The 23,584-nt window shown below is 41.4% G+C and overlaps 1 protein-coding gene across 1 annotated transcript in view; it reads left to right on the plus strand.

Moving 5' to 3' along the window:
* LOC148686569 (protocadherin-9-like) overlaps positions 1–23,584 on the plus strand; it is a 363,264-nt gene that overhangs the window by 191,484 nt on the left and 148,196 nt on the right. Inside the window, exon 3 of the mRNA XM_088665406.1 lies at positions 4,496–4,694. Within this exon, the coding sequence (XP_088521532.1) occupies positions 4,496–4,694 (199 nt within the window). The remainder of the gene's footprint in view (positions 1–4,495; positions 4,695–23,584) is intronic.

Consider the following 23,584-nt stretch of genomic DNA (forward strand, 5'->3'; position numbering starts at 1 on the left):
AAATAGACAAGCTGTGATTTTCTGAATTCCTGCAGACATCGTTACAGCAATCTCAAGCAAGATATGTGAATACAATTTTGCCAATAGCAGGGAGTTAGCTTCTGTCACGTTTATTTTTGAAAGTTCTTCCTTCAGGCATTTCAATTTGAATTTATAAGATTGCAAAATATCCTCAGACTCCAGCTGTTTTCTTGTTTGTTTTCCAAAGGGAGTGTGTATAGATAGAAGCAAAATAACACAGATTGTGGGCTAGTCATCCCCATTTTTCTTAATTTGATTACCACACGCTGTGCGCATGATTTATTTATTTAATTTCTTACCTGCCCTTCCTCATGATGGCCTGCCATGTGCAATCCCTAACCCAGTTGTTTGAACAGTATTGTCCCTCCACCCAAATCCACCAGGATCTGCTGGTTTCTCCTGGTGGAGGAACTCCATTGCCAGTGGGGGAGACTCACCAGTGAGGAGCATTTCAATTTGTGCATCCAAACAGCTGGCAGTGGAATTCCCATTGATGGTAGCCAGAGGACACCACTTAAATTGGGTTTTTCAGGAGGGAGGAGCCACAACTGAGCTCACAGGTTCTGCTTGACCCTGAGCTAGCCCTGCAGCTGTCACATGATAACAATCTGGGCCTTATTGCCAGATCAACCTGGGAGCTGGTATAGAAAAGAGTCATCCTTGTGCTCACTTTCCATAAAACCAGTAAGCTGCAGGCCAGGGCTTTGGATTCCCCCCGATGGTGCATATGATTGAGTCAAACGATATGTGAATATAGCAAGCTGCTAAGGGAAACCATTGGTCCATCTAGCTTAGTACTGTCTACACTTACTGGCAGTAGCTCTTAGAGGGGCTTCAGACAGGGGTCTCTCCCAGTTTTACCCAGAGATACCAAAAATTGAACATGGGACATTTGGCAGGTAAAGCAGATGAGTCATCATTGAGCCACAGCTCTTCTCCAACTTTTTGGACAGGTATTTAAGTGGGTGGTGCTTCTTTTGCCAGAATACAGCTCTAAAGTCTTACTAAGGTTTTCACATCTAACCGACCCAGTAAATTGTCCCATCAATCCAGCAATTGTGTAATACAGTGGTACCTCTACTTTCTAATGTTTCTACTTACGAATGGAGCTCCGTCCGCCATCTTGGATGCGGTTTAGATAGGATTTTTTCTACTTACGAATTTTTAGATAGGGTTGCTTCTACTTACGAATTTTTTCTCCCAATGCATTCCTATGGGATTCGACTTACAATTTTTTTCAGTTTACAAATGTGCGTTCGGAACGCATTAAATTCATAAGTAGAGGTACCACTGTATGCTCACCTGTTATTTTAAAAAGAACAAAAGATAAATCTTCATTAAATATGAGAGATTTCAACCTAAAACCACCGGGGATATTGCCTACTGAACAGAATGCATGACGATATGTGTCGGGCAATGCATATTCCGAGTTTTAAAATAAATGTAGGCATGGTGGGATGGTTTTACTACAGGGACATCGATGTGAATTTGGGTAGATAGAGAATTTGGCCAATATTTATCTGAGTGTTTGCATGTGTGAATAATTTGGGTGGAAATGTTTTCAGTGAAGGTCTCTCCCTCATTTCTAACAGCTACCTCACCCCAAGCAACACCCCATAATCTAGGTCATAATCTAGGAAAGGGATGAGAAGCATGTGTTCATCCAGATGGTGTTAGATTCCAGCTCCCACCATCCCTTGCCAATGGCCATGCTAGATGGGACTGACTGGAGTTGTAAACCAACAACATGGGGAAGTGCACAGTGTCCCCATCCCTGATCTATCAGAACCATGTCCAGTGACATTTTTCAAGAACCTCTGCTCTTAAATAAAAAAAAAATCTTTGCTTCAATATGATTGCTCAGGAAATGTCTCTGGTTGATGGCATGACCTTATTTGACACCTGACATTCCTTAGACGAATTGCATTTACACTTTGGGCAACCTTGGGAGCAAAACTAATTTCCCATTATTGCAGGAAACAAATTATAACAGTATGAAATATGTCATAGAACATTTCACCCTTTAGGAAAGGTGACAGATTTTTAGAGTTTCTTGTTACCTATACCATACTTCCATTGTAGCACTTCGGGGCATTTAGATAATTTTTCAGATGGAGCAATTGGTTGAAAACACAAGCTCTTTTCAGGCACGATTGTAATAATAATAATAATAATTTATTATTTATACCCCACCCATCTGGCTGGGTTTCCCCAGCCACTCTGGGCGGCTTCCAACTGAATATTAAAAACAGTACAGCATCAAACATTTAAAAACTTCCCTAAACAGCCTCCAGTTGTCTTCTAAAAGTAAAATAGTTACTTATTGCCTTGACATCTGCTGGGAGGGTGTTCCACAGGGCGGGTGCCACTACCGAGAAGGCCCAGACTGTCTCGCCAGAGTGGTGCATGCTCTGGTTATCCCCTGCTTGGATTACTGCAATGTGCTCTATGTGGGGCTACCTTTGAAGGTGACCCAGAAACTGCAATTAATCCAGAATGCGGCAGCTAGATTGGTGACTGGGAGTGGCCACCAGGACCACATAACACCAGTCCTGAGAGATCTACATTGGCTCCCAGTATGTTTCTGAGTGCAATTCAAAGTGTTGGTGTTGACCTTTAAAGCCCTAAACAGTCTCAGTCCTGTATACCTGAAGGAGCGTCTCCACCCCCATCATTCAGCCCGGACACTGAGATCCAGCGCTGAGGGCCTTCTGGTGGTTCCCTCATTGCGAGAAGTGAGGTTACAGGGAACCAGACAGAGGGCCTTCTCGGTAGTGGCCCTCGCCTGTGGAATGCCCTTCCAACAGATGTCAAGGAAATAAGCAGCTATCCGATTTTTAAAAGACACCTGAAGGCAGCCCTGTTTAGGGAAGCTTTAAATATTTAATGCTGTATTGTTTAAATATTTGATTGGGAGCCGTCCAGAGTGGCTGGGGAGACTCAGCCAGATGGGTGGGGTACAAATAAACTATTATTATTATTGATAATTTTGATTCAGTTTTAATGTTACTGAGTAGCTGCATAACTTGCACTTTTGGAAGCAATATGCAAACCAAAACACAGCCATCCTTTGTCATTTACATTTCTCTAAATTTTAGGGTGCAGTTCTGCAACCAAATGATGTGCCCCAAATTGTGCATATTAAGGGAAAGTGAGCGTAAAATGTATCTATCTGTGAAAATGGCATGCATACTGTATATGCCTTACATTGGGGGGGCTGCTCGCAAAAATGAGTATATCAGGCAAAATTGCATTTAAAAATGTATATATCAAGAGAAATTTGCCCTAAAATGCTGGTGAGTTTTCATAAGGACTAGAGCAACACGGAAACCGTAACAGTCAAGTGAGACTACTACTTATCAATTAAAAATATATTCTTAATTGAAGAATAGGGTGCTTTGTTTGTTTAAGATAAATCACTCATTGTTATTAAAAATTGATAGCCGGGAAGAAGTGTGGTAGAATAAAGAAAAGTTAAAAGGAAAAAAAATCATTTGTAGGTTGTTGGGAGAAACAGACATTAAGTACTGTCATTCTTACTCATCTCTAAGCTTCTGAACTCCCTAAGATCTTAAATATCAGTTTTATGTTAGATGTTTAAAAATAATCTGACTGTAATTTGATGTGCATTATCTTGTGAGCGCAAAAGCCTTCAGTTGGTTTATTTTAAAAAGGGGATGTTTACATCCTTTGCATTGTTCTGAATGTCACGTTCAAAGTAATGTGTGATTTCCCGCACCCTAAGGAACACAAATATAAGGAGTAAAGTTGGTTGGTTGGTTAGATTGATGGATGGATGGAAGGAAGCATTGGTACTTCCCAATATTCTGTTCCATCTCTTCCAAATATCTTCTTTCTTTCTCTATGAAAAATATGAGATATAGATGTTAGAGAGAGTATCAGACTATTACACACAACCAATGCATGGGAGTGTAAGAGTGAATATATTAAAGTGCATTTTACCCTTTCTTATAAAATACGGTTGTTTCGTATACTATAATCTTTGACAGGGGTGTAGAACCTTTCTTTTCACCTGAGGGCTGTATCGCCTTATGGACAATGCAGTTCTTTAGCCATGTAATGTATACAAAAATGAATACACTAGGGTGAAGTATGAATAAAATGCAATGTGAATATAATAATAAAAAGAACACATGAAATGTGTTGTATTACGTAAAATTGCTCTGCAAAGTACACATATTAGGCAAAAACTGTGTACACACATGTACGTACATTAGGATGAATACTGGTGAATTTCCATGAGGACTGTTTAAATATATATATAAATAACTTCTAAAAAACTGATGCAGAAATGTGGAGAATTGGGGAGGGGGAGAGAGAGAGAAAACTAAATTGGCAGATTTGTTCATCCTGATAGCTGCTGTGGCTAGAACACATTTCATCAGTTGGTTATAGTCAACCGCAACCTGGGAACACTGCTGGAGCAATATGGTTTCCTTTCTCTCCTCCGCAGTCGCAGCGCCGAGTCACATTTCACCTGCCGGATGGCTCTCAGGAAAGCTGCAGTGACAGTGGGCTAGGAGACCATGAGCCCAGCAGCACTGCTAGCACAGCGCATCCTCTGCCACTTGGCTTCCCGCAAGAGGAGTACTATGAGCAGACATCACCCAACAGTCGGACAGAGGGAGATGGCAATTCAGATCCAGAGTCCAGTAAGTCTATTGCATCATGGGCATTTCTCACTCTAGGGAATTCATGGGTCCAAAATGAGCATCCAGTGTATAGTGATAATTCTGATTCAAATAGTATTTGTTTTGTTGCACCTGAAAAGACAAAGGTCATCATTCTGTCCAGGGCTGAAGGGCTTTGTAGTAATATTTTTTTCTGAGCTGCATTTTGAGATTCAGATGATGAACCCATATGGACCAAATTGGCTGTATTTAGGATGCAGCAACCCAGCTCTTGGAGGAAGGCCCTACGTGGAAAAGCAGGATAGAGATCAGGACCTGAAAAGCTGTGGGGTCTAAGCTAATAAGTGCCTTAGAGGATAGTAAAGACTGAGCAGTAGCTGTCTTTGAGTGCTTTCAGTGCATGTTTCATTGTTTGGGTAGAATACAAAGACAGGCTTTTCATATGACTGAGCAATTGAAGGGCCTATAAAGAGTTTGCAAAAAGATGAAAAATGCAGCTGAGGCAGAAATTAATAATGAAATTAAATCAAACTTGCTGTTTGCTTCTTAAAGGGCATGCTACTATTTACGGGGTGGTTTTTTTAAGGTTGTCGTATAATTTCAGAGAGCTATATCCAAGCTGGCATTGATCCAGCAAAGCAAATTGTAAGTTTGTAGATTTTTTTATTTTATTTTTAATGTTCATGAACTATTATGGAATAATAACTATATAGTTATAGAATTGGTTTTATTTCTTTGGTTTTGAGCCTGTTATCTTTTGTATTCGATCTTATTGTTTTTTTATTGTATGCTGCTTTGGTACCTTTTGGTTGGGAAATATTTTATAAATCTGCGGCTAAATAAGTAGTCAGTCAGTCAGTCAATCAATCATTAAGGGAGGAAAAACTCATGAGAGGAGACAGCAGGAACAAACATGTTAGTTCCAGCCACACATTGGAGGGAAGTATCCAGTGCTCATGTTTCACAACAGGTTCTAAAGTATGCAGGAAGTCTCCATGAGTACAGAAGTACCACTTCAGAAGAGTGCATAGGCTGGATGGTAACAGAGATAGCTTGTAACCCCCTCACATATTTACTTAAAACTTAATGGTCAATCCAGAAAAGGGCTGTGTGTTCGGCTTAAACCAAGATTGGATCAGTTGTTGCCATTTGGGATGCCTTTTCTGATTCTTTTCCCCAAATTAGGGAGGGGTATGTGTCCCGTTTGAAACAGCTGCAATGTCAGTTTGGTCCTAATGATATGTACTTTGATAAGTAGTGGCACACATCACTACCTCAGGGTTGATGTGGTGATAGATGTGTCTTCGGATGTGAGAAGTTTGCAAGGAGGTTGGACTCACCTATTTTTCTTAGATGACTAATTATCTGGCATCTCAAGTTGAAATCCAATACCAAGAATAATTAGTGTTCTGCAGTGTGGAGATGTATACCCCAACTAATGTGATTTCGACTTCAATAGCTGTGCTTTGACATACGCAACTGATGTCGTGTCCTCTGATGTTGGTAGTTTTCAACCATGTCTGGGATTCTTTACTGTGATGTAGCTCTTTAGTGATTCTACTCTCACACACACACACAAAAAATGTTCAGGGTGTTCACAATACACCCTCATCAAATGAGTATGATATATGAAATGTTTTCCATACAAACAAGAACTAGAATCATAGAGCTGTTTTGTGGCAGATATACTTTTTTTTTCAACTGAATGCTTGAGTGAACTGAACTTGAATGTGGATAATTGAACCTGAGACTGTATACATGCAAATCATCAAACTGTAGCCACTCCTAATTTGCACTGACAGCTGGCAAAATTGGACTATATCCAGCGAGTTAAATTTAACTAGCAACTAGAAGAATAACACAGCTAACTTTCTAGGGTGGTGATGTGAATGGATGAGAAAGAATTAACTGAACTTTAAAAGTGCAGTACATAGAAAAAAAGAGTTTATGTGAGTTACCAAACATTTAACTTTTACTTTTTTTAAAAAAGAGACTTGAACAAGTGTTAGTTCTGTATACAGTACATGGTGTATGGAGTTCTTTCATTTATTTTATTGGAAAAAAATGTCTTTGCTGTTTGATTATAATAAAACCTTCAAACAGTTTATAAAAAATAAAACACAAAGGTTATCAATAAAATGCTGTTAAAAACAAGCATGCAATGATTCAAAATATCATTGAAGTTAACAATATACTAAAAAGAAATGTGTTTTACATGTGCTTCTACCAGGAAGGAGTGTAATTGGTGTCAATAGACATGACGTTCTAAGGTATAGGATTTTTAGCCAGTTTTGGAATGTTATCATAGATTAAATTACTCTGGCCAGGTTTTAAATGGGGCTTATGTCAGTCACGTGGCATTTGGGGAGTTTACACAGTGTTTATAAAGGCAATCTCTGTGAGCTTTTACCTAAATCTGCGCTTTGTGGAGTAGTTCAGAGATTTCTGGGCTTCCTTGTTCTTAAGGCTTGTTAGCTTCCCTAAACTGTGATTTCAAAATCAGTGCTTTTCATAGTTCTGTCCAAATAATGATTGGAGCAGAGCAATGGGATTAACAATTTAGTAGAGTTTTGATTTCTGTCAACCAGATAAACGAAATCTTATCCCTTGTCAAAAAAGACTTTGATATGAAAACAAAAACGACTAGGTATGCAATATAAAATGGTGGTTCAGACTTGAAAAAGTGTCCCATTTTTAAATAGCATTTTCCAGTATAGAATAATAAAACTGTGTGTACAAAACCATAACGTAGCCATAAAATAAACAAAAAATGAGCCATAGCTCACCAATAAGTGAGCCTTTTAAGTTCAGACAGAGAAATAAAGCTGCATCAAATGTTTACGATTTTAAGGATAATAATAATGTACTCAAAGTACTCAACCTTTTTTTTGAAAAAATGACACTGAAGTTCTACAACATTTAATGCTTAAGAAACAGTATATTTTAAGCAAGAGGTAGACTCTGTCACTGGGGTATAGAAATATATATATATTGTGTGTGTTGTGTGTGTGCATATGCACCCATGTTGATGTCCACTTGTGGGTTCTTCCATAACTCTACTGATTTTTCCCATCTTCAAAGTGGTATGCTAATAATTAATTTGCAGAGGGGCAGAGTAATTAATCTTAGCAAGACAGTACTGCATGATTGATCTTCTACCTTTAATCTAATTAGCCTGCACATAGGTGGGAGAATGTAATAGCTGAACACTTTACTATTAGGCTTTGAGAAAAGTCAACCCCTTTTTTGATGACCCGCTGAGACCATTCCCATACATCACTTCTTGGGTAGTCATTAGTTGCATGTTTGAATTAAAAGGTGAGGAAACTGGGGGAAGATCAAAAAACCACGAGTAGGTTGAACATTCTCATTTTAAATTAGTCAGTCCTTTTGTACACTATTAATAATATATGATTATATCTTGATAGCATCAAATTTGGTTTGGTAGTAGTGGCCATAACAGCCATAGGTGAAAATCAAAGCAGCAAATATTTTAGATGTGCCAAACTTTCATATCATGGGGAAGATTCAAGAAACAGTTCTTTGATGTTCACAAAACTTCACAAATGAAGACTGGCACTAAATTAAATTTCACTGTTTGATGCAGCATCATATGTTTGGCCAACAACAATTCAGCTCGAGGATTGCCCAGGCAGGTGCATTATGTGACCCATGAGAGCAGCAAAATAACTTGTACAATGGTGATGGGATAAAACCTGGCCAAATCTTTATTGAGAGCAGCAGGCAGGGCAAGGGTTGGCATGGCATTGGGTCCCAGGATCAGTTCCTCATTCCACAAGCCCCATGTTGATGGAATGGATCTGCTGGGTTTGGATTGCTCCAAACTTGCATGATGGGAGTCAGCCAGTGTTGAACCTTGCTGTGGTGCAAGCCAAGTAAGCAAGGTCTCACTGGGGGACCAGGGTGCAGATTCCCACCAGGCAGATAGCGAAGACACACTTGGAGTAGCAGTGGTCAATGCTCCCCTCAGGCCCCTTATAGGGAGCCCCCTATATATACCATGCTGATCCTATCCAGTGCCATTTCCACCCTCATACAAACCTAACGAAAGCCTCATACAAGCCTAACAAAAGAAAGCAATAATTTCACTGAGGGGAAGACAGAAGAAACCCCCAACCAAGTGCCAATCAGGTTGATAGGGAGAAAAAAATCCTTTGCAGCCCTGTCAACCAATGACCCAAAATTGCTCAGTGAAGGCTCTCACCCGAGGGTGGGCGAGCAGAGAGCTCTTAAAGCAAGAAGGCTATGAGATCCAGGGGGGAAAAGTAGCCTTATATAGGCTTCCCCCTCACTTCTGCTTCCCATGAGCCCATCACACAGAGAAGAAACTGGGCAAAACCTTGCCCAGTATTTTGCTGCAGTCTATGGGTGTCACCGGGCAAAGGTGCCCTGTGCTTATTGGGCACGGAACGGGGCTTACAGTCACAGGTCTGCCAGCTCCCTCAGTTTGCATTCCTTTGCTTATCTTTCAAAGGACATAAAAAGCATTGTGCTGAATCTGTCCAAACTCCTGTGTCTTTGCTTCTACAGGGGCCACCTGGATGCCTTTGGGAAACTCTTCCACACTGAGCCATTCAGCAACTGGCATGCATTGGCACATTGCCCCTGCACATGGTGGTTCCACTTAACCATCATCACTACTGGCAGACTTCTCCATATCAAATTTCTATGACACAGTTTTCAGTAGGAATGGAGGAGAACTTTGTTAAGTTCACATTATTAAGGACATATCTGCACTATACATTTAAATCACTATGTTGCAACTTTCACTGCTTGGCTTCCCCCAAATAATACTGGGAACTACCGGTATGTAAAGTGTGCAGGGGGGTTGTTAGGAGACTCCACTTCTTCTAACCTAGTAGCAATAGTAACAATACAATATGCACCCTTTTTAAAGACTTCTCTTTGTCGTTGTTTTTAGTGCAAAACTGCAGAGCAAAGCCTGCAGTGTATGGGTGTTTTGTTTTGTTTTTGTCCACCCCCCCCCCCGCTATTTTAGGGAAGGTGTCGGTGTTGGATTGACAGCCACCACTTTGCTGAAGAGCTCATCCCACAATAGCTAAGACTTCAAAAGCTCTGTGTTTCCAGGGATGCTTGAGGAATTTGATCCAGCTATTTACTGGATTTCATGCTTCTCTGGATGTTGTGACGCAGCACTTGGCAGCTTGCACCCCCCTATACTTACACCATATCCCTATTTTCATAATTCACGTGTAAATAATATTTTGAATGAATTTCAAAAATGCAGATTAACATGGAACTGGAATGGAATTACAGATCAAAATATATGGAAGTGACACGGGCTAGAATAGACAGATTCATCAGTCTAGTAGTGTGTATACAGCTGTAGCAGGATACAAAGGAGAAACAAAGCAGATTTCTTTCATTTTATATATCCCTTCCCCACTGTTGTTACTGATGTGAAAAGTGCTGGACACCAGCTGTATAAAGGGAGTCCAAATTGGTGTGCATGTGATTCCAAGGAAAGCAATGGGGCCCTATACTAGCAATAACCCCAAAAGTCAAAATGGATAGCAACCCAGAGAGAAAGATGTCATTCTTTAATGTATGAACTTGAAGCTGTTGACAAAGTTCCATTTACGTTTGCAGTTTTGAGGATGAGTTTATCTCAAGGATCTTAAACCCAGTATGGATTAGACTGAGGATTTATCAGAGACAGAGAGTACAGTCTGATCTGAGTGTAGCAATCCCTTATCTTGTCAATTCTGTTTGAAAATGACAAACACATGGAACCTGGGGTGTGCTTGGCCAATAGAAAGCTGATGTCAGAAGGACTGGAATGCCACTGAGCATGAATGACTATATTCAGTGACACAGAATAGGTAGCCCTTCTTCTCACAAGAGTCTTCCTTTGCTTCTATTTTTTTTTTAGTAGGCAGCCCATGCTGTAAAATAAAGTTCACATGACATTTATATTTCTATTATTTATGAGTCAATGAGGCAATCCTTTTTTATGACCTTCTCTATTTCCTCTCACTCTTTCCCCCCATCACATTTTCAGACTATCTTAAGCTCTTTCTTCTTCTTATCCTTTGGCAATAGTAAAATAGGGACTTTAAAAACTGGTTTATTTCATTCCCTTTCCATAATACAGGACAAATTGCAACCAAGGGGGTAGCCTCTCTCCTCATATTTCCCGCTGCCCCTCATCAACAGCATTTCCATCCCATTCTCAAAAAAATAAAAATAAAAAAGGACAGGAAAAGCTATAAACCAGGTGTTGAGATCCTCTGGTCCTCAAGATGTTGTCAAACTACAATTTCCATCATCCCCAGCAAGCATGGCCAAATGATCAGGGGTAATCGAAGTTGCAGTTCAGCAACATCTGCAGGACCAGAGGTTCCTCAAACATGATGAAAATTATAATTTAAATAATCTGTTCCTAAGTTTCTCCTTGGGCATCCTAACAAGACAATTCAACCCTGGTTAGGCAGCACCAGATCATTACAGAGCATAAGAGCTGGCACAGCAATTGGGCCTGAATTGGCCTGATGCCATCAAGTGGCAGAACTGAGTTTGGTTCCAAGAAGCTCAAGGCAACATTCATGGTTCTCCAGCTTTTCCCACGTTTTATGACCACAGCTATAGATTAGGCTGGGAAGTTCAGGTCACCCAGTGAACTTCTTTTCTGGGTGTAGATTTCTACCTGTGTCTCTTCACTCTCTTAGTCCAATACTCTTCATCTGATTACACATGATTATCATCTTCTTATTTGTATCTGCTGATCAGAATAAAGAAATAGACGCAAAGGCTGGAATGAGGTTGGGCCTCTTTGTTCAAGATTAAACCCATAAAATCCCCTGCAGAAGGAAAACACTATTGACGTCGGAACAAACCTCAACCTGAAAGAAACTACAGCTACTAAGGTGCTAAGCCCTGCCTGCAGGAAGTGGCAGCATGGCTGTCCAGCCTGACTCCCATTCCCAGGCCACACCGTGAAAGTGAGTAGGAAGGCCAATGCTGCTCTACCACCCCCTGAGACCCCATAGCTTCAGGATAATGAAGCAGTTTAGCCTCAAAAGCAGGCCCTATTCCACCCACAGAGCCCAGAGAGTAAGCATCACGGCCAGCTCATAACCCAGACAGGGATCACCTGGCTGAAACATAAATTTATTTATTATTGTTTTATTTCATAAAATTTATGCACTGCTTGATTGTAAAACAAAACAAAACCTCAAAGAAAAATAAAACGAGGAAATCGAGGGAAGTCCAGAATCCTACTTTAAAATACATAAAAGTAAAAATGAGAAAACAGATTAATATTACCTCAACTTCCTAAACATCTGGGCAGGCTTGTCAAGACAGGAATGTGTTTTTTTTTTTTTAGCAAGTAATGAAAAGAATACATTGAAGTCACCTGCTTGATCTCAATAGGCAGTAAGTTCCAAAGTGCAGACGCTGCCAAACAAAATGATTGAGTTCTTCCAGCTGCAGAATGGGTATTACAGTGTATGTGGATATTGCCAATTCCACCAATCAAAGTGGTTGAATGGGCACATGTAGGGTAACTGTTCCCTTCCTGTACCTAAACACCCAAAGTGACTGAATCAAAGACCAGATTAACCTGGTTAATAATACAACAGATGGTCATATTTTTAGGGAACTGCAAGTCTTGGGGGGTCATGACACACAATATTATGCTTTGTATGTACACTTTACCTAGTAAGTGCATTTTTGTGAAAACTGTTTAACTGGAGAACCATAGGCATAGCCAGGATTTCTTTTGCAGGGGCAGGGGGGGGAGGCTTTTGTTAGGGGAGGGGCAGAACATCAGTTTGCTATGTATTTTTATTGATTGTTGTTGATTGGGGGGGCAGCTGCCCCTCCTTGTCTCTCCGCATGTGGAGAACTGATTTGCTTGCAACATTTGGAGAAGTGCAAATTTCAAAGGATATCTCTGTGTTGGTTTGTATATTGGTCTGATAAGTAAAAAGTATGTAGTTTTTCATTAACATTTCAACACAATCTAATCTCTCCCTATCCCTACTTGAAGCCAACTAATTATGTTATGCATCATATCAAAATATTCAGTTTTGGGATAGTTTGCACCAGACTGAGTATTTTGACCAATTAGTCCTTTCACACAAAATAACTGTCCAAGATTTTTAAATGGACATAATTGTTAGCAACACACACCACTTTCAAAATCTTGGACATTGCAAGATTAGCCACCTATAAATGCACCTCCTCAATCAAACACATTTGATCAGGATTTATTCTTCAGAGACCTTGGAAGAAGCTTATTTACTTCCCACATTTACAGGATGGGTCAGGGCTGAAGTCATTGGCAATGTGATTAATGGAAAGTTCACCCTTTGGCTGCTGGCATTGTGTATTCAAGTGCAAGCTGTATTCTGCTTGAGTTCAATTTTTGATGCTCTCTGACCCTTACTCCACCATAAATAATCAGATGTATTCATCAGATGACAGCAGAAGCTTGGATGTGCTTTAACAAGGAGAAGAACATATTATATCCTTGTACTATCTGGTGACCTGATCCTATAGAGATCCAGATTTACTCAGGCATTCTCATTCATGTGATTCTAATCAGTCCACTGTGAGACCTGGACTAGATTGACTACTGACCTGATTCAGCAAAATCCAATCCAAAAATGTGTATAGCAGCCAAAACTGCATACAAAAAGAAATTGTATTGGGAGAAATGATCACTAAAACGATGGGAAATTTTCATTGTTGTTGTTTAGTTGTTTAGTCATGTCTGATTCTTCGTGACCCCATGGACTAGAGCACGCCAGGCACTCCTGTCTTCCGCTGCCTCCTGCAGTTTGGTCAGACTCATGTTGGTAGCTTCGAGAACACTGTCCAACCATCTCATCCTCTGTCGTCCCCTTTTTCTAGTGCCCTCAATCTTTCCCAACATCAGGGTCTTTTCCAGGGAATCTTCTCTTCTCATGAGGTGGCCAAAGTACTGGAGCCTCAGCTTCAGGATCTGTCCTTCCAGTGAGCACTCAGGGCTGATTTCCTTCAGAATGGATAGCACCATAATTCAAAAGCATCAATTCTTCGGCGATCAGCCTTCTTTATGGTCCAGCTCTCACTTCCATACATCACTACTGGGAAAATCATAGCTTGAACTATACAGACCTTTGTCGGCAAGGTGATGTCTCTGCTTTTTAAGATGCTGTCTAGGTTTGTAATTGCTTTTTTCCCAAGGAGCAGGCGTCTTTTAATTTCATGACTGCTTATGACTCTTTAAAAAACCATCATAAAGACTGGGGTAATGTTCAGAACTGAACTCAGAACTGGAAAAATGAGAAATGGGGAGAAACAGAAATTGACAAACTTATCTACCCCATGTCCCTTAACATAGTTTTCTATATGATATGGGAACCTAAGTAAAAAGCAGCTCTCCACTTCAGACATGAAGTCCCCCATGTAGAGATGAGCAATCAAGAACATGATGCAGTGGGAAGGCATGGTGGGTGTGTTTTGCTTCCCCACTACATGCAAAATGGAACCTCATGAGATAAAACACCTGGACTGGGCACATGAATGATTAAAGTATGGTACAAAATTTGCTGCATTTATGCATTGTGAGAACCTGTGGCATTAATACAACCCAGGGTATTTCAAATCATGGTTTAAAAGTGGGCCACCACAAGCTAGTATTAATAATTTTAGCTCAAATATTCCTCATTGTTTTCTGAATAGGTGACTTTTTCCATAAAGCTTATTTCAGAAACTTCAGCTAGTGCAGAATTTGGTGGCCAGGTTGCTCACTGGAACAAGACGGTTTGAGGATATTAGACCAATCCTGTTCCCACTGCACAAGTTACCAATTAGTCTCCGGGCCCAATTCAAAGTGCTGGTTTTGACCTATAAAGCCTTAAATGGCTCAGGACAACAATACTTCAATGACTGCCTCTTTCCATATGAACCTACCCGGACCCTGATATATTCTTCTGATGCCCTTCTTCATGTGCCTCCTTGAGAGGTCCGGAGGGTGGCAACATGAGAACGAGACTTCTCTGCAGTGCTCTCCTGTCTGCAGAATGGTCTCCTCAGGGAAGTTAAGCTGGTGCCTTCGTTATAAACCTTTAGGCGGCAGGAAAAAAACATTCCTTTTTCATTAGGCCTTGGGTTGATTTGATTGACATCCCATGCCCTTTTAAAATGTGGGGTTTTTTGGGGGGGGGGGGTTGTTGCCAGACCTGTTGGATTCTCTTCATGGAATCTGGGAGGTCCTGCCTTGTCCTTCGCCTCTGGCAGCAGAAAGTATTGGCCCAGCCCTGGGCTTTCCTTCAATGTCTGCTTGCAATCAGACATTCTTGAAAACCCAAGGACATGAAAAACATTCCCTTCTTTGAAAGAGAAGTCTTTCCCCATTCCACACATCCCTTAAGTTCTACCGGTAGATGTAAGAGAGAGAGAAATGGATCTTCACAATAGCAAAGGTGATGACAAAGAAATAGCTTCATATAGGGAGGAAGTGGGGAAAAAATAGTTGTCTGCTTTTTTTCTTTTAGCATGATATATAAGGGTCAACCTCCGCTTGTTATAGATTTCCCGTAGTGCCGCACGATAAATACTTCTTCCTCTGAAGCTAATAACAATTTCTTCCTTATTTTCTTCCTCCACCACCCCCAGGGCATCAGCTATTATTTCCCAAGGACCCGTGAGACTAGTGGCACGATCTCAGAGTGGCTATGCAATTTAATCTTGTCCAATACAAATTACCATGGGGCAAAATGCTCTTTCAGAATGGTGGGAGGCTAGAAATTATGTAGATGTAACCTAATGTTCCTCAGTCTTCAGAGAGCTGATATCTGTTACAGGGAGAAAGGGGAATCCCACAGCATGGTGTGAAGGCCACAGGTAGCTTGTGAAAGGTTGGCGGGTCTAAGTATGGTAAGTGCCTGTGTGGGATAATGCCTAGGAATGCCCCTGTACACCAACTTGAGTTCCACTGTGAAATAAAGGCAGTTATAATGTTATTGCCATTTCCTCCCTGGTGACTCTCATGAGGACAGTGAGTGGGAGGGAAGACATCCAAGTGGGAGGCCCTTAGAAGTCTTTCAGACCTCCTCTTCCTTGGCTCAGAGCAGCAGACAGGCTTAACTAATGTGTGTGTGTGGAGGGGTGTTGCTCTGCTAGGAGTGGGGAGGAGTTCCTTGGCAGAAACTGATCTGTGATGGGAGGAAGAAAGCTAGGCATTGTCCTGAGGCAATTGTGGCACCTCAAATCCATTCCTTAAGTATCTCTTGTGTGTTTTCTTGGAAAGACACCACAATTAAAATGGAGTGGTTGCTCTTAACCATCCACTTTTTGCAGAGGCAGCCACCTAGGTGTTTGGGGAATGCACTTCCCATCATTGGCCACACTAGCCTGGGCAGATGGGAGTCCAATAAGTTCTGAAGTTGTCACACTTATTTTTATTCTGCTTCAGGTAACAAAGGTACCCAAGAGCCTCTGCTCCAGGTCTTGCAAGCCAAGGGGGCAACTTAGAAAATACTTGAGGGGATGTATAAAGGATGGAGCATTGCACTTTCAAACGCAACTGGATGAGGTTTGAGTCACACAAGCCCAAAATGTACTTGACCAATCCTGTTGCAAGTTGATTGGTCTCCTGGGATAAAAAAACTGGTGTTAATGTTCCTTACAGATTGCCCTGTCGGTAAAGCACTGGAAAAGCTTAATCAGAGCTAAGCTCAAACTGATTACTATAAAGTAAATGACTTCTACAGTACAGCTGTAAGAAGTGGAACAGAAGTCTTGAAAATTTGTCAACTACTTAATGGAGCAAGTTGTCTTCTCAGAAATATTCTTGGCATTGTGTTTGAATAGCCAAACTGCAAGCCAGCATGTATCACTTAGAAAATAAAGTTGTAAATGCCAGATTCTTTTTGTACATTTTTTTGCCATATTGCTCTCACCACCTGCTTATTTTCAAGTCCATCTTTGCTTTCCTTCCCCCAACTTATTCAAGATGTCTATCCACCTCCTCCTCCAGTTCTACATTTATCTGTCTCTGAATCCCTGCCTACCTTATCCTTCCTGTCTGCACCTTCATTTGTCCTTGCAATAATCTATTTGTACAGAGAAAGCATTCACACATAAAGCAATGATCACTTTTTCCGAAAGAGTACTTTGAAATAATTGATTGTGCCGTGCTCCAGAACTGGAATGTTTACCGAGATTGGAATAATTGAAGGTCAATTTAATCGTCCTGATCCAGATTTTGTGTGTGCGTGTGCGTGTGTGCGCATGCGCATGCATGTATCTGTGTAGATGCTTTTATTCATTCATAAGTGGATGGAGGAGAACCTATATAAATGAAACAGGAATATTTTTTTTATCAAACTTTTTTCCATCAAAGTTTCCAGAGACTCAGCTATACAGCTGCAAATAAAACATTTTAAGTGTGTTTTAAGTGCAATATTCAATGTGGCACTAGATGGCAATGGTGAGCCTTATGGAAAATTCAATGTATTCTATTAAAATGCTTTTTTTTAAAAGAGACATTTTGTCTCTTTCCTTCATTCCTTCCTTGAACAGTATCCTCCCATATTATGTCATGAACTGATTTAGAGACTGCCCACATTTCAAAAGCCATCTTCTACTGGGTTGGCTGTCTGATAACTTTATAAATCCCAAGCACGGAACTTGTTCAAGGTTTGGGAACATGGATGGACAATGGATCTGGAAATAAGAGGATATATCATGTCATTAAAACTGTTGGCAGAAATTAATTATGGCTATTAAAAAGTATTCCGGACAAGGCAACATTAGTGCACCTCGGGTTACAGAATCCACTAACCTGGAAGTAGTACCTCAGGTTAACAACTTTGCCCCAGGATGAGAACAGAAATCGCATGGTGGCAGCGGGAGGCCCCATTAGTCAGGGCCATCTTAAGCATATGTGGCATCGGGGTGCATAGATCCCCCTGGCGCCCCCCCCCAAGGTTGCCCAGATTTGTCAACCTTTTAGGGTAGGGCAACGAGGCGCGCACGGGAGAGCTGGCCTGGCCAGCCACCTCAGCAACAACAGAGGAACCCATGGCAGTAGCAGCAGCAGAGCAAGGCCAGGGCCAGGCACCTTGGGGGGGGGGGAACAAGCAGGGCCCAGTGCAACAACAGTCGAGCAGCCCAAGGTGGCAGCAGCTGAGCGAGGCTGGGCGCCTCGTGTGAGCAGCGTGTGCTGGGCAGGCCTCTCGACGGCCCCCCAATCCCAGGCACACAGGAGAGCGAAGTCAGTTGGCTACCTTAGCACCTCGCTCACCCGCAGCAGAAGAGCTGTGGCAGTCCGATGGGCTCTGCTCCTCTCGGCAGTGGCTGTCAACTCTTCCTAATCCACAGACTTTAAATCTTGGCCCCAGACTCTCGGCCTGGCACCCCTGAGAACCTGGAGCCTGGGTGTCCCGCACCCCTAGCGGCTATGGGTAAGATGGCCGTGTCATTAGCTAAAGTGGTACCTTAGGTTAAGAATGGTTTCAGGTTAAGAACCGACCTACAGAACGAATTAAGTTCATAGCTAGAGGTACCACTGTATAAGAAAAAAGAAAAGAAAAGAAAAGAAGTTAATGTGCACTAAGCCAAACTCCACTCCAGGATTTTTCAGACCTCAGCTATAACTGCCAGAAACTAGAATATAAGTTGTTGTCCTTTTGCAACCCTTCCCCTATTTCACCATGCCTTAGGATCAGAAATAAAGGTCCTTCTTTTGTGCCAAATGTACTGGGCCAAAAACTAATCCTGCAGTTTTAAACCATTCTCCATCAATTAATGGGAAAACAAATAGCATTCCATAATTATCAAAAGGAAGAGAAACTTTCAGTGAAATTCTCATCAGTAAGGTTCAGGGTTTTTGCCATGCTTACCTAAATTTTGAGGGACTAGTATGAGAGAGTGCTCCCCCCCCCATTGTACAAATTGTATTGGTCATAGTCTGCACTCTGCTGCCTTCCTGGATGTCAATGTATGAATCTAAGCATAGATTAATGGTGGGGAATCTTTCTGGGTCAGTGGCCCATGCTGACCTGCATTTTTTTTTGCCCAAATAATGCCCACCTTTGCATCAGCTGATGTTCAGGATTTGAGGGTTCAATCCTGCTAAGGTCTGCTTTGCCAGCATGTTCCTTGCAAAGCATATCCCTGCTGCCAGCATGATTCAACCCTCCACTCACTAGCAAAGGTTTAAAGAGCAGCCCTGAGCTTTCAAACAGCCTCACCCTGATCTCTGAAATCTTGTCAGTCAAGAGCTCCAAAGGGCAGCATCCTCTTATGTCACTGACATGTCAGGGGATTGACATGTGAATCCACAAGCCAGCATAGGGGAAGATATCATTAGTTCGCATGGAGCATTTTTTTTTCATATCAAGAAGTAGAGGCAGCTGGAGAGGCTGCAGATTGTTGGAAACTTGTGCTGGAAAGTAACACACACCCAGACTACCCTTGGCCACTGCACAAGGATAAGGAAAACTCAAATCCTGGCACCCACTGAAATTCCAGTGACATTCTAAATAATTTAGTGCTCTGCAAATGGAGCAGATAAAAGAAGCTGCTTTCATATGAGAAAACTTTTCAGAAACTGAAGGGCAGATATTGTCACAGCACTGGTGCCCATTCAGGCTATTGAGCAGCAGGAGGGGGACTTTCCCCCAGCGGCTCAATCTTTCTGGAAATAGCTGAGAACCATTGAGCCCCATCTTTACAGGCATTCAGGAGAACCCTGAAGACTCTTTTGTTTTCACTGGCATTCTCCTAAATTTATATTTCTAATGGCGTTTAGGTGGATACCTATTTATTTACTGTAGGGAGACGGTATGCATTGGAGGTAAGATTCAAATGCTATTGTCCGAGCCGGTTTGTCCCTCTCCTTACCTGGCCACCCCCTGGCAACACCTCCCCAGGCAGGATTGGATGCCAAGCTTGGGTAGGCGGAGACCCCTGGCATCCAACCTGGGAAGGCGGTGACAGACCTGAACTTCCAGGGAGCTGCCCTCTGGGATCAGGGGGCTGCCCGCATCCACGCAAAAAGTGCCCCCCATTGATGTGTGGAGCGGTCATTATATTCATTTATTTGAGGTTACTTTAATAGTAGCCATATTGCATTATGTTATTTAAGCCACCTTGGGAGGGTTTTTCCCTCTTAAAGGTAACCGGGGGGGGGGGCGATAAATAAACGTAGTGATCTAAGGCCATAACCTTGTGAAGATAACCTTGTCTTTCTCACCTTTTAAGGAAAGTATGCACTGTACCCAAATCCCTAATTTACACTGTATAACTATATGAAACTATCTTTTGCGTGACCAGGCAGCAAACGTCCCAGCCCCCAGGAACCACCAGAAAGGAATAAAGACTCGTGACAACGCGTTATAGAATTAAAATTTGGCCACAACTTTCAAATGTAGGAAGACCTTGGCTTAGGCATTGGGCATGTATCCCTCCCAGCCCCCCAGCTGGGGGAAGTGGGGATCCTCAGGGTAAATAGGATATGAGGGTGCTCTGCAAGATGCATGTGTATGCAGGCAGCCCACCCCATATCCCCGCACGCAGGGTAGTTCACTGACAACCTTTCAGTGTATGGCCAGTGACACCCATTTACAACCCCTTTAAGAGAGGACGCTGGAATTGCCACTGCAGGCGGGTGTCATCACTTCACGCCGGCCCGCCCCATTTAGGGAAGAAAAGACTAAAGGATTCCACCCAAGGCCTTAAATCGCCAAAGTTGTGACAAATTGCTACAGGGAAGACAAAACCTGCCAATGCAGGAAAATTTCTTCCCGGTTCTTCAACAGCAACCAGTCAAAGACCGTAGCAGCGCCTGCTAAACAGGAAGAAAAAGGTTAACCTGCAAACAAGAAACATTAAACTACAGGAGGGTTGGGTGGGTGAATCTCCTGAGCAGACTGCCTGGATGCTGCCAGCTCCACCCCCTATTTATGCGAATGGCTCCACCTCCCAGCAGTGTAATTTGACTTAACTGAGGCTGGGTGTGAACCTCCTAAGAATAACACTGAGAGGCAGGCCAGCCCATACAACTGGTAAGTTCCCCAGGGTCCGAAGCGCTTTGAGCGATCACACAAAGGGCACCCACAGTGTAAAGCTGCCCAGTATTGCCTACTTGCAGAACAGGGGTGGGAAACTTTAGCATTCCATATGTTGCTGAATGACAACTTCAAGCAGCTCCAAGCAAGCTTGGTAAATTGTCTGGGATGATGGGAGTTGTATTTCAGCAGCATCTGAAGGGGCAAAGTTACCCACACCTGTGGCAGAGATCTCCCATCAGAGTTGCCTGGGATGCTTTAATTGGAGATGCTGGAATTGAACCTGGGACTTTCTTGCTTGCAAAGCATGTGCTCTACCACTGAGCAGCCTCTTTCTCAACCTGCCCATTGTAGATGACTGCACTTTACATATACAAGTGTATCCAAAACCAAGTAATCCAAATTGAAAAGGAACATATTTCTCATTGATATATCCTTGCTTAAAATCATGACTTTGAATTTGCTTCTAATGATATTAAGGGTGCAATAGTTTTACTCCCAGAAACGCATGGCAAATGTAATTTTTTTGTCAACTGGGATGAAAATCAGCACAATGCCTTTTAGGATCAGGGGCAAGGGGATTTTAGATAAAGAGCAGTGGTCCTTATGAAAATCAAATGAGATGAGTCAAGGCAGGAAAAAGACAGATAGAGTAAATGGATTTTTTTTCCCCCAGAGAGAAATATTGATGGATGCTTCTAGGGTTATGCATGCCACTTAGCAGCAAATATAGTGTGAGCTGGGAAGGAAGAGAAATCTGCAAATAAACAGGGAGGTGTAAAAGATAATCAAGGGTGAGAGGCATGTGTTGGTAATAAAATGGAAAGGACAAAAATAGTCTAAAGTAGCAGCTATGGAAATAAATCAGAGAACGTCGATGCAAAAGGTGTATATTGTCTAAGACTGTGTGGGAATAAATTGTTCCTTGGAAACTCCATATTGGCAAAAGAGACAGCAGGCCATGGCTAGGCATGCTTTATAGACAGAGCAGACAGTTGCAACACAAATGATGGAACTATTTGCCCTCAGTGTTTGCAGGAGAAGATGGTATGGCATGACTAAATTTGTAGGGTGAAGGGAACTGCAGCTGCCAAACAATAATGAGCCTTGCCAAAGCAGTGGTGATGGCTGTGGCCAGATGAAATTAATCCTACTGCTCTAGAGAGCATGTCAAGATATGGGAAAACAAAAAAGCACAAAAATGTAAAACATCTATGTAGAGGAAAGCTATAGTGTAAATAGGGTTGGGCAAATCTGTCATTTTGGCTTCTTTCAGTTTCTAGTTTTCCAGTCTTAAATTCATTTACCCACATTCCCACACAAATCTGCATTTTTTAAAAAGTCAAATTCATCAGCATTATAGTGCCCATTTTTCCTAATATACACAATTTTGCACAGATTTTTTCCCCTAATATAAACTTCTTCTTTTTGCAAAGACAGTTCCCCAAATATAATGCATGTTTGTTTGTTATTTTCACTAATATATACATTCATATGAATACTTCATCCTAGTATTTGCATTCTTGTACATACAGTATCACTCAACCAAAGATTCAGAAAAATGAAAATTTGGAAGGGTGGCTTGTTTTTGAAGTTGTGAATTGGATAAGTACATCTGAAAATGCTAACTGAATTTAACCCCCCCCCCAAATATAATAAAACTAATCTCAGGAAAATAGGAGGACCTATACTGTAAGAGGCAATGAAAGTGATGGAACATAACAATACAGTATGGGAAGAAAAGACCGAATGTCCACATGCATTTACACTATTTTTAGCTTATCAATCCTTTTAATTACTTTTTTTGAATGTTTAAAGTTGCTGGTTTGTTTTAAATTGTTTTTACTGATATTTTTTATTGTTTTGTTCTATTAGTAAACTGCTTTGAGGTTGTTGATTTTTACAATCAAGCGGTGTAGAAATCTTGTGAGAATAAATAAATAATATTACCTATCCCAGATTTGAAGGGTGCCTTTCCTGCATCTGTGTTTGGGTTAAGTAGAGCTTGAGCTAGGAATTCCATGCCAAAGTTTGCTTGGAGTCACAGGTTTTGTCAGTGCAGTTGCTTTGATTTCACCACTGTAGTGAAGAAAAATAAAACAAGGAAATAAATTTCATTACCTCCTAGCCTCTTGCAAGTCTGATGCATTGTGTTGTGATGTGCCCTGAGAACACAGTGTAGGTGTGAAGAAGCACTGAAGCTAATATACCTAGGAAGCAAGGCAAAAATTGATGCTTTAGATAAAGTTTTGCTTCTCGCCAATTTGCATGTGCAAAGGGGAGATGTAAAATGATGTGATGAAAAAACATGAGAAGAGGTGGGAGGGTCCCTTCTTACTTTGTAGAAAATGACAAGATTCAAAAAGTTACCTGAGATTCTAAGCTGTTGGTAGTCATGTATCTAAATGTGACCCCATATTGAGTTTCTTGGAAATAAAATAAGATAAAATACTGTAAAATAAAATAGAGACAGAGTAGGGCAATCAAATAGAAGATATCATTGTTTCCAGTTCTAGACCGGCACATATTCTCCCCCCAACTTCAGACATTTGTCCATGGTCATGTGGTCTAGAAGCATGTTCTAGAATTTAAGTTCTTGAATAATTCTTATTATGACTTTGGAGAAGAAATCTGCACTTAAAGGCTTGTAGAAGATGAACAGAATTAATCACAGAAAGAAAAAGAGACAATAAAATCAAGGCCTGAATCACCCTATTGTAATCCAAGAAGTCACGTCATAGGTAATGAAGTTAGCAATGATTTATTTAAAAGTTACAAGGCAATAACTCCGTTTTCTATTTTCTTCACAACATCCCATTTATAAATTAATGCATTTTTTGATCAATGAAAATTGTTTTAAAG

This window comes from Zootoca vivipara, chromosome Z2, assembly GCF_965207765.1.
Source record: "Zootoca vivipara chromosome Z2, rZooViv2.hap1.1, whole genome shotgun sequence".
Taxonomy (NCBI): domain Eukaryota; kingdom Metazoa; phylum Chordata; class Lepidosauria; order Squamata; family Lacertidae; genus Zootoca; species Zootoca vivipara.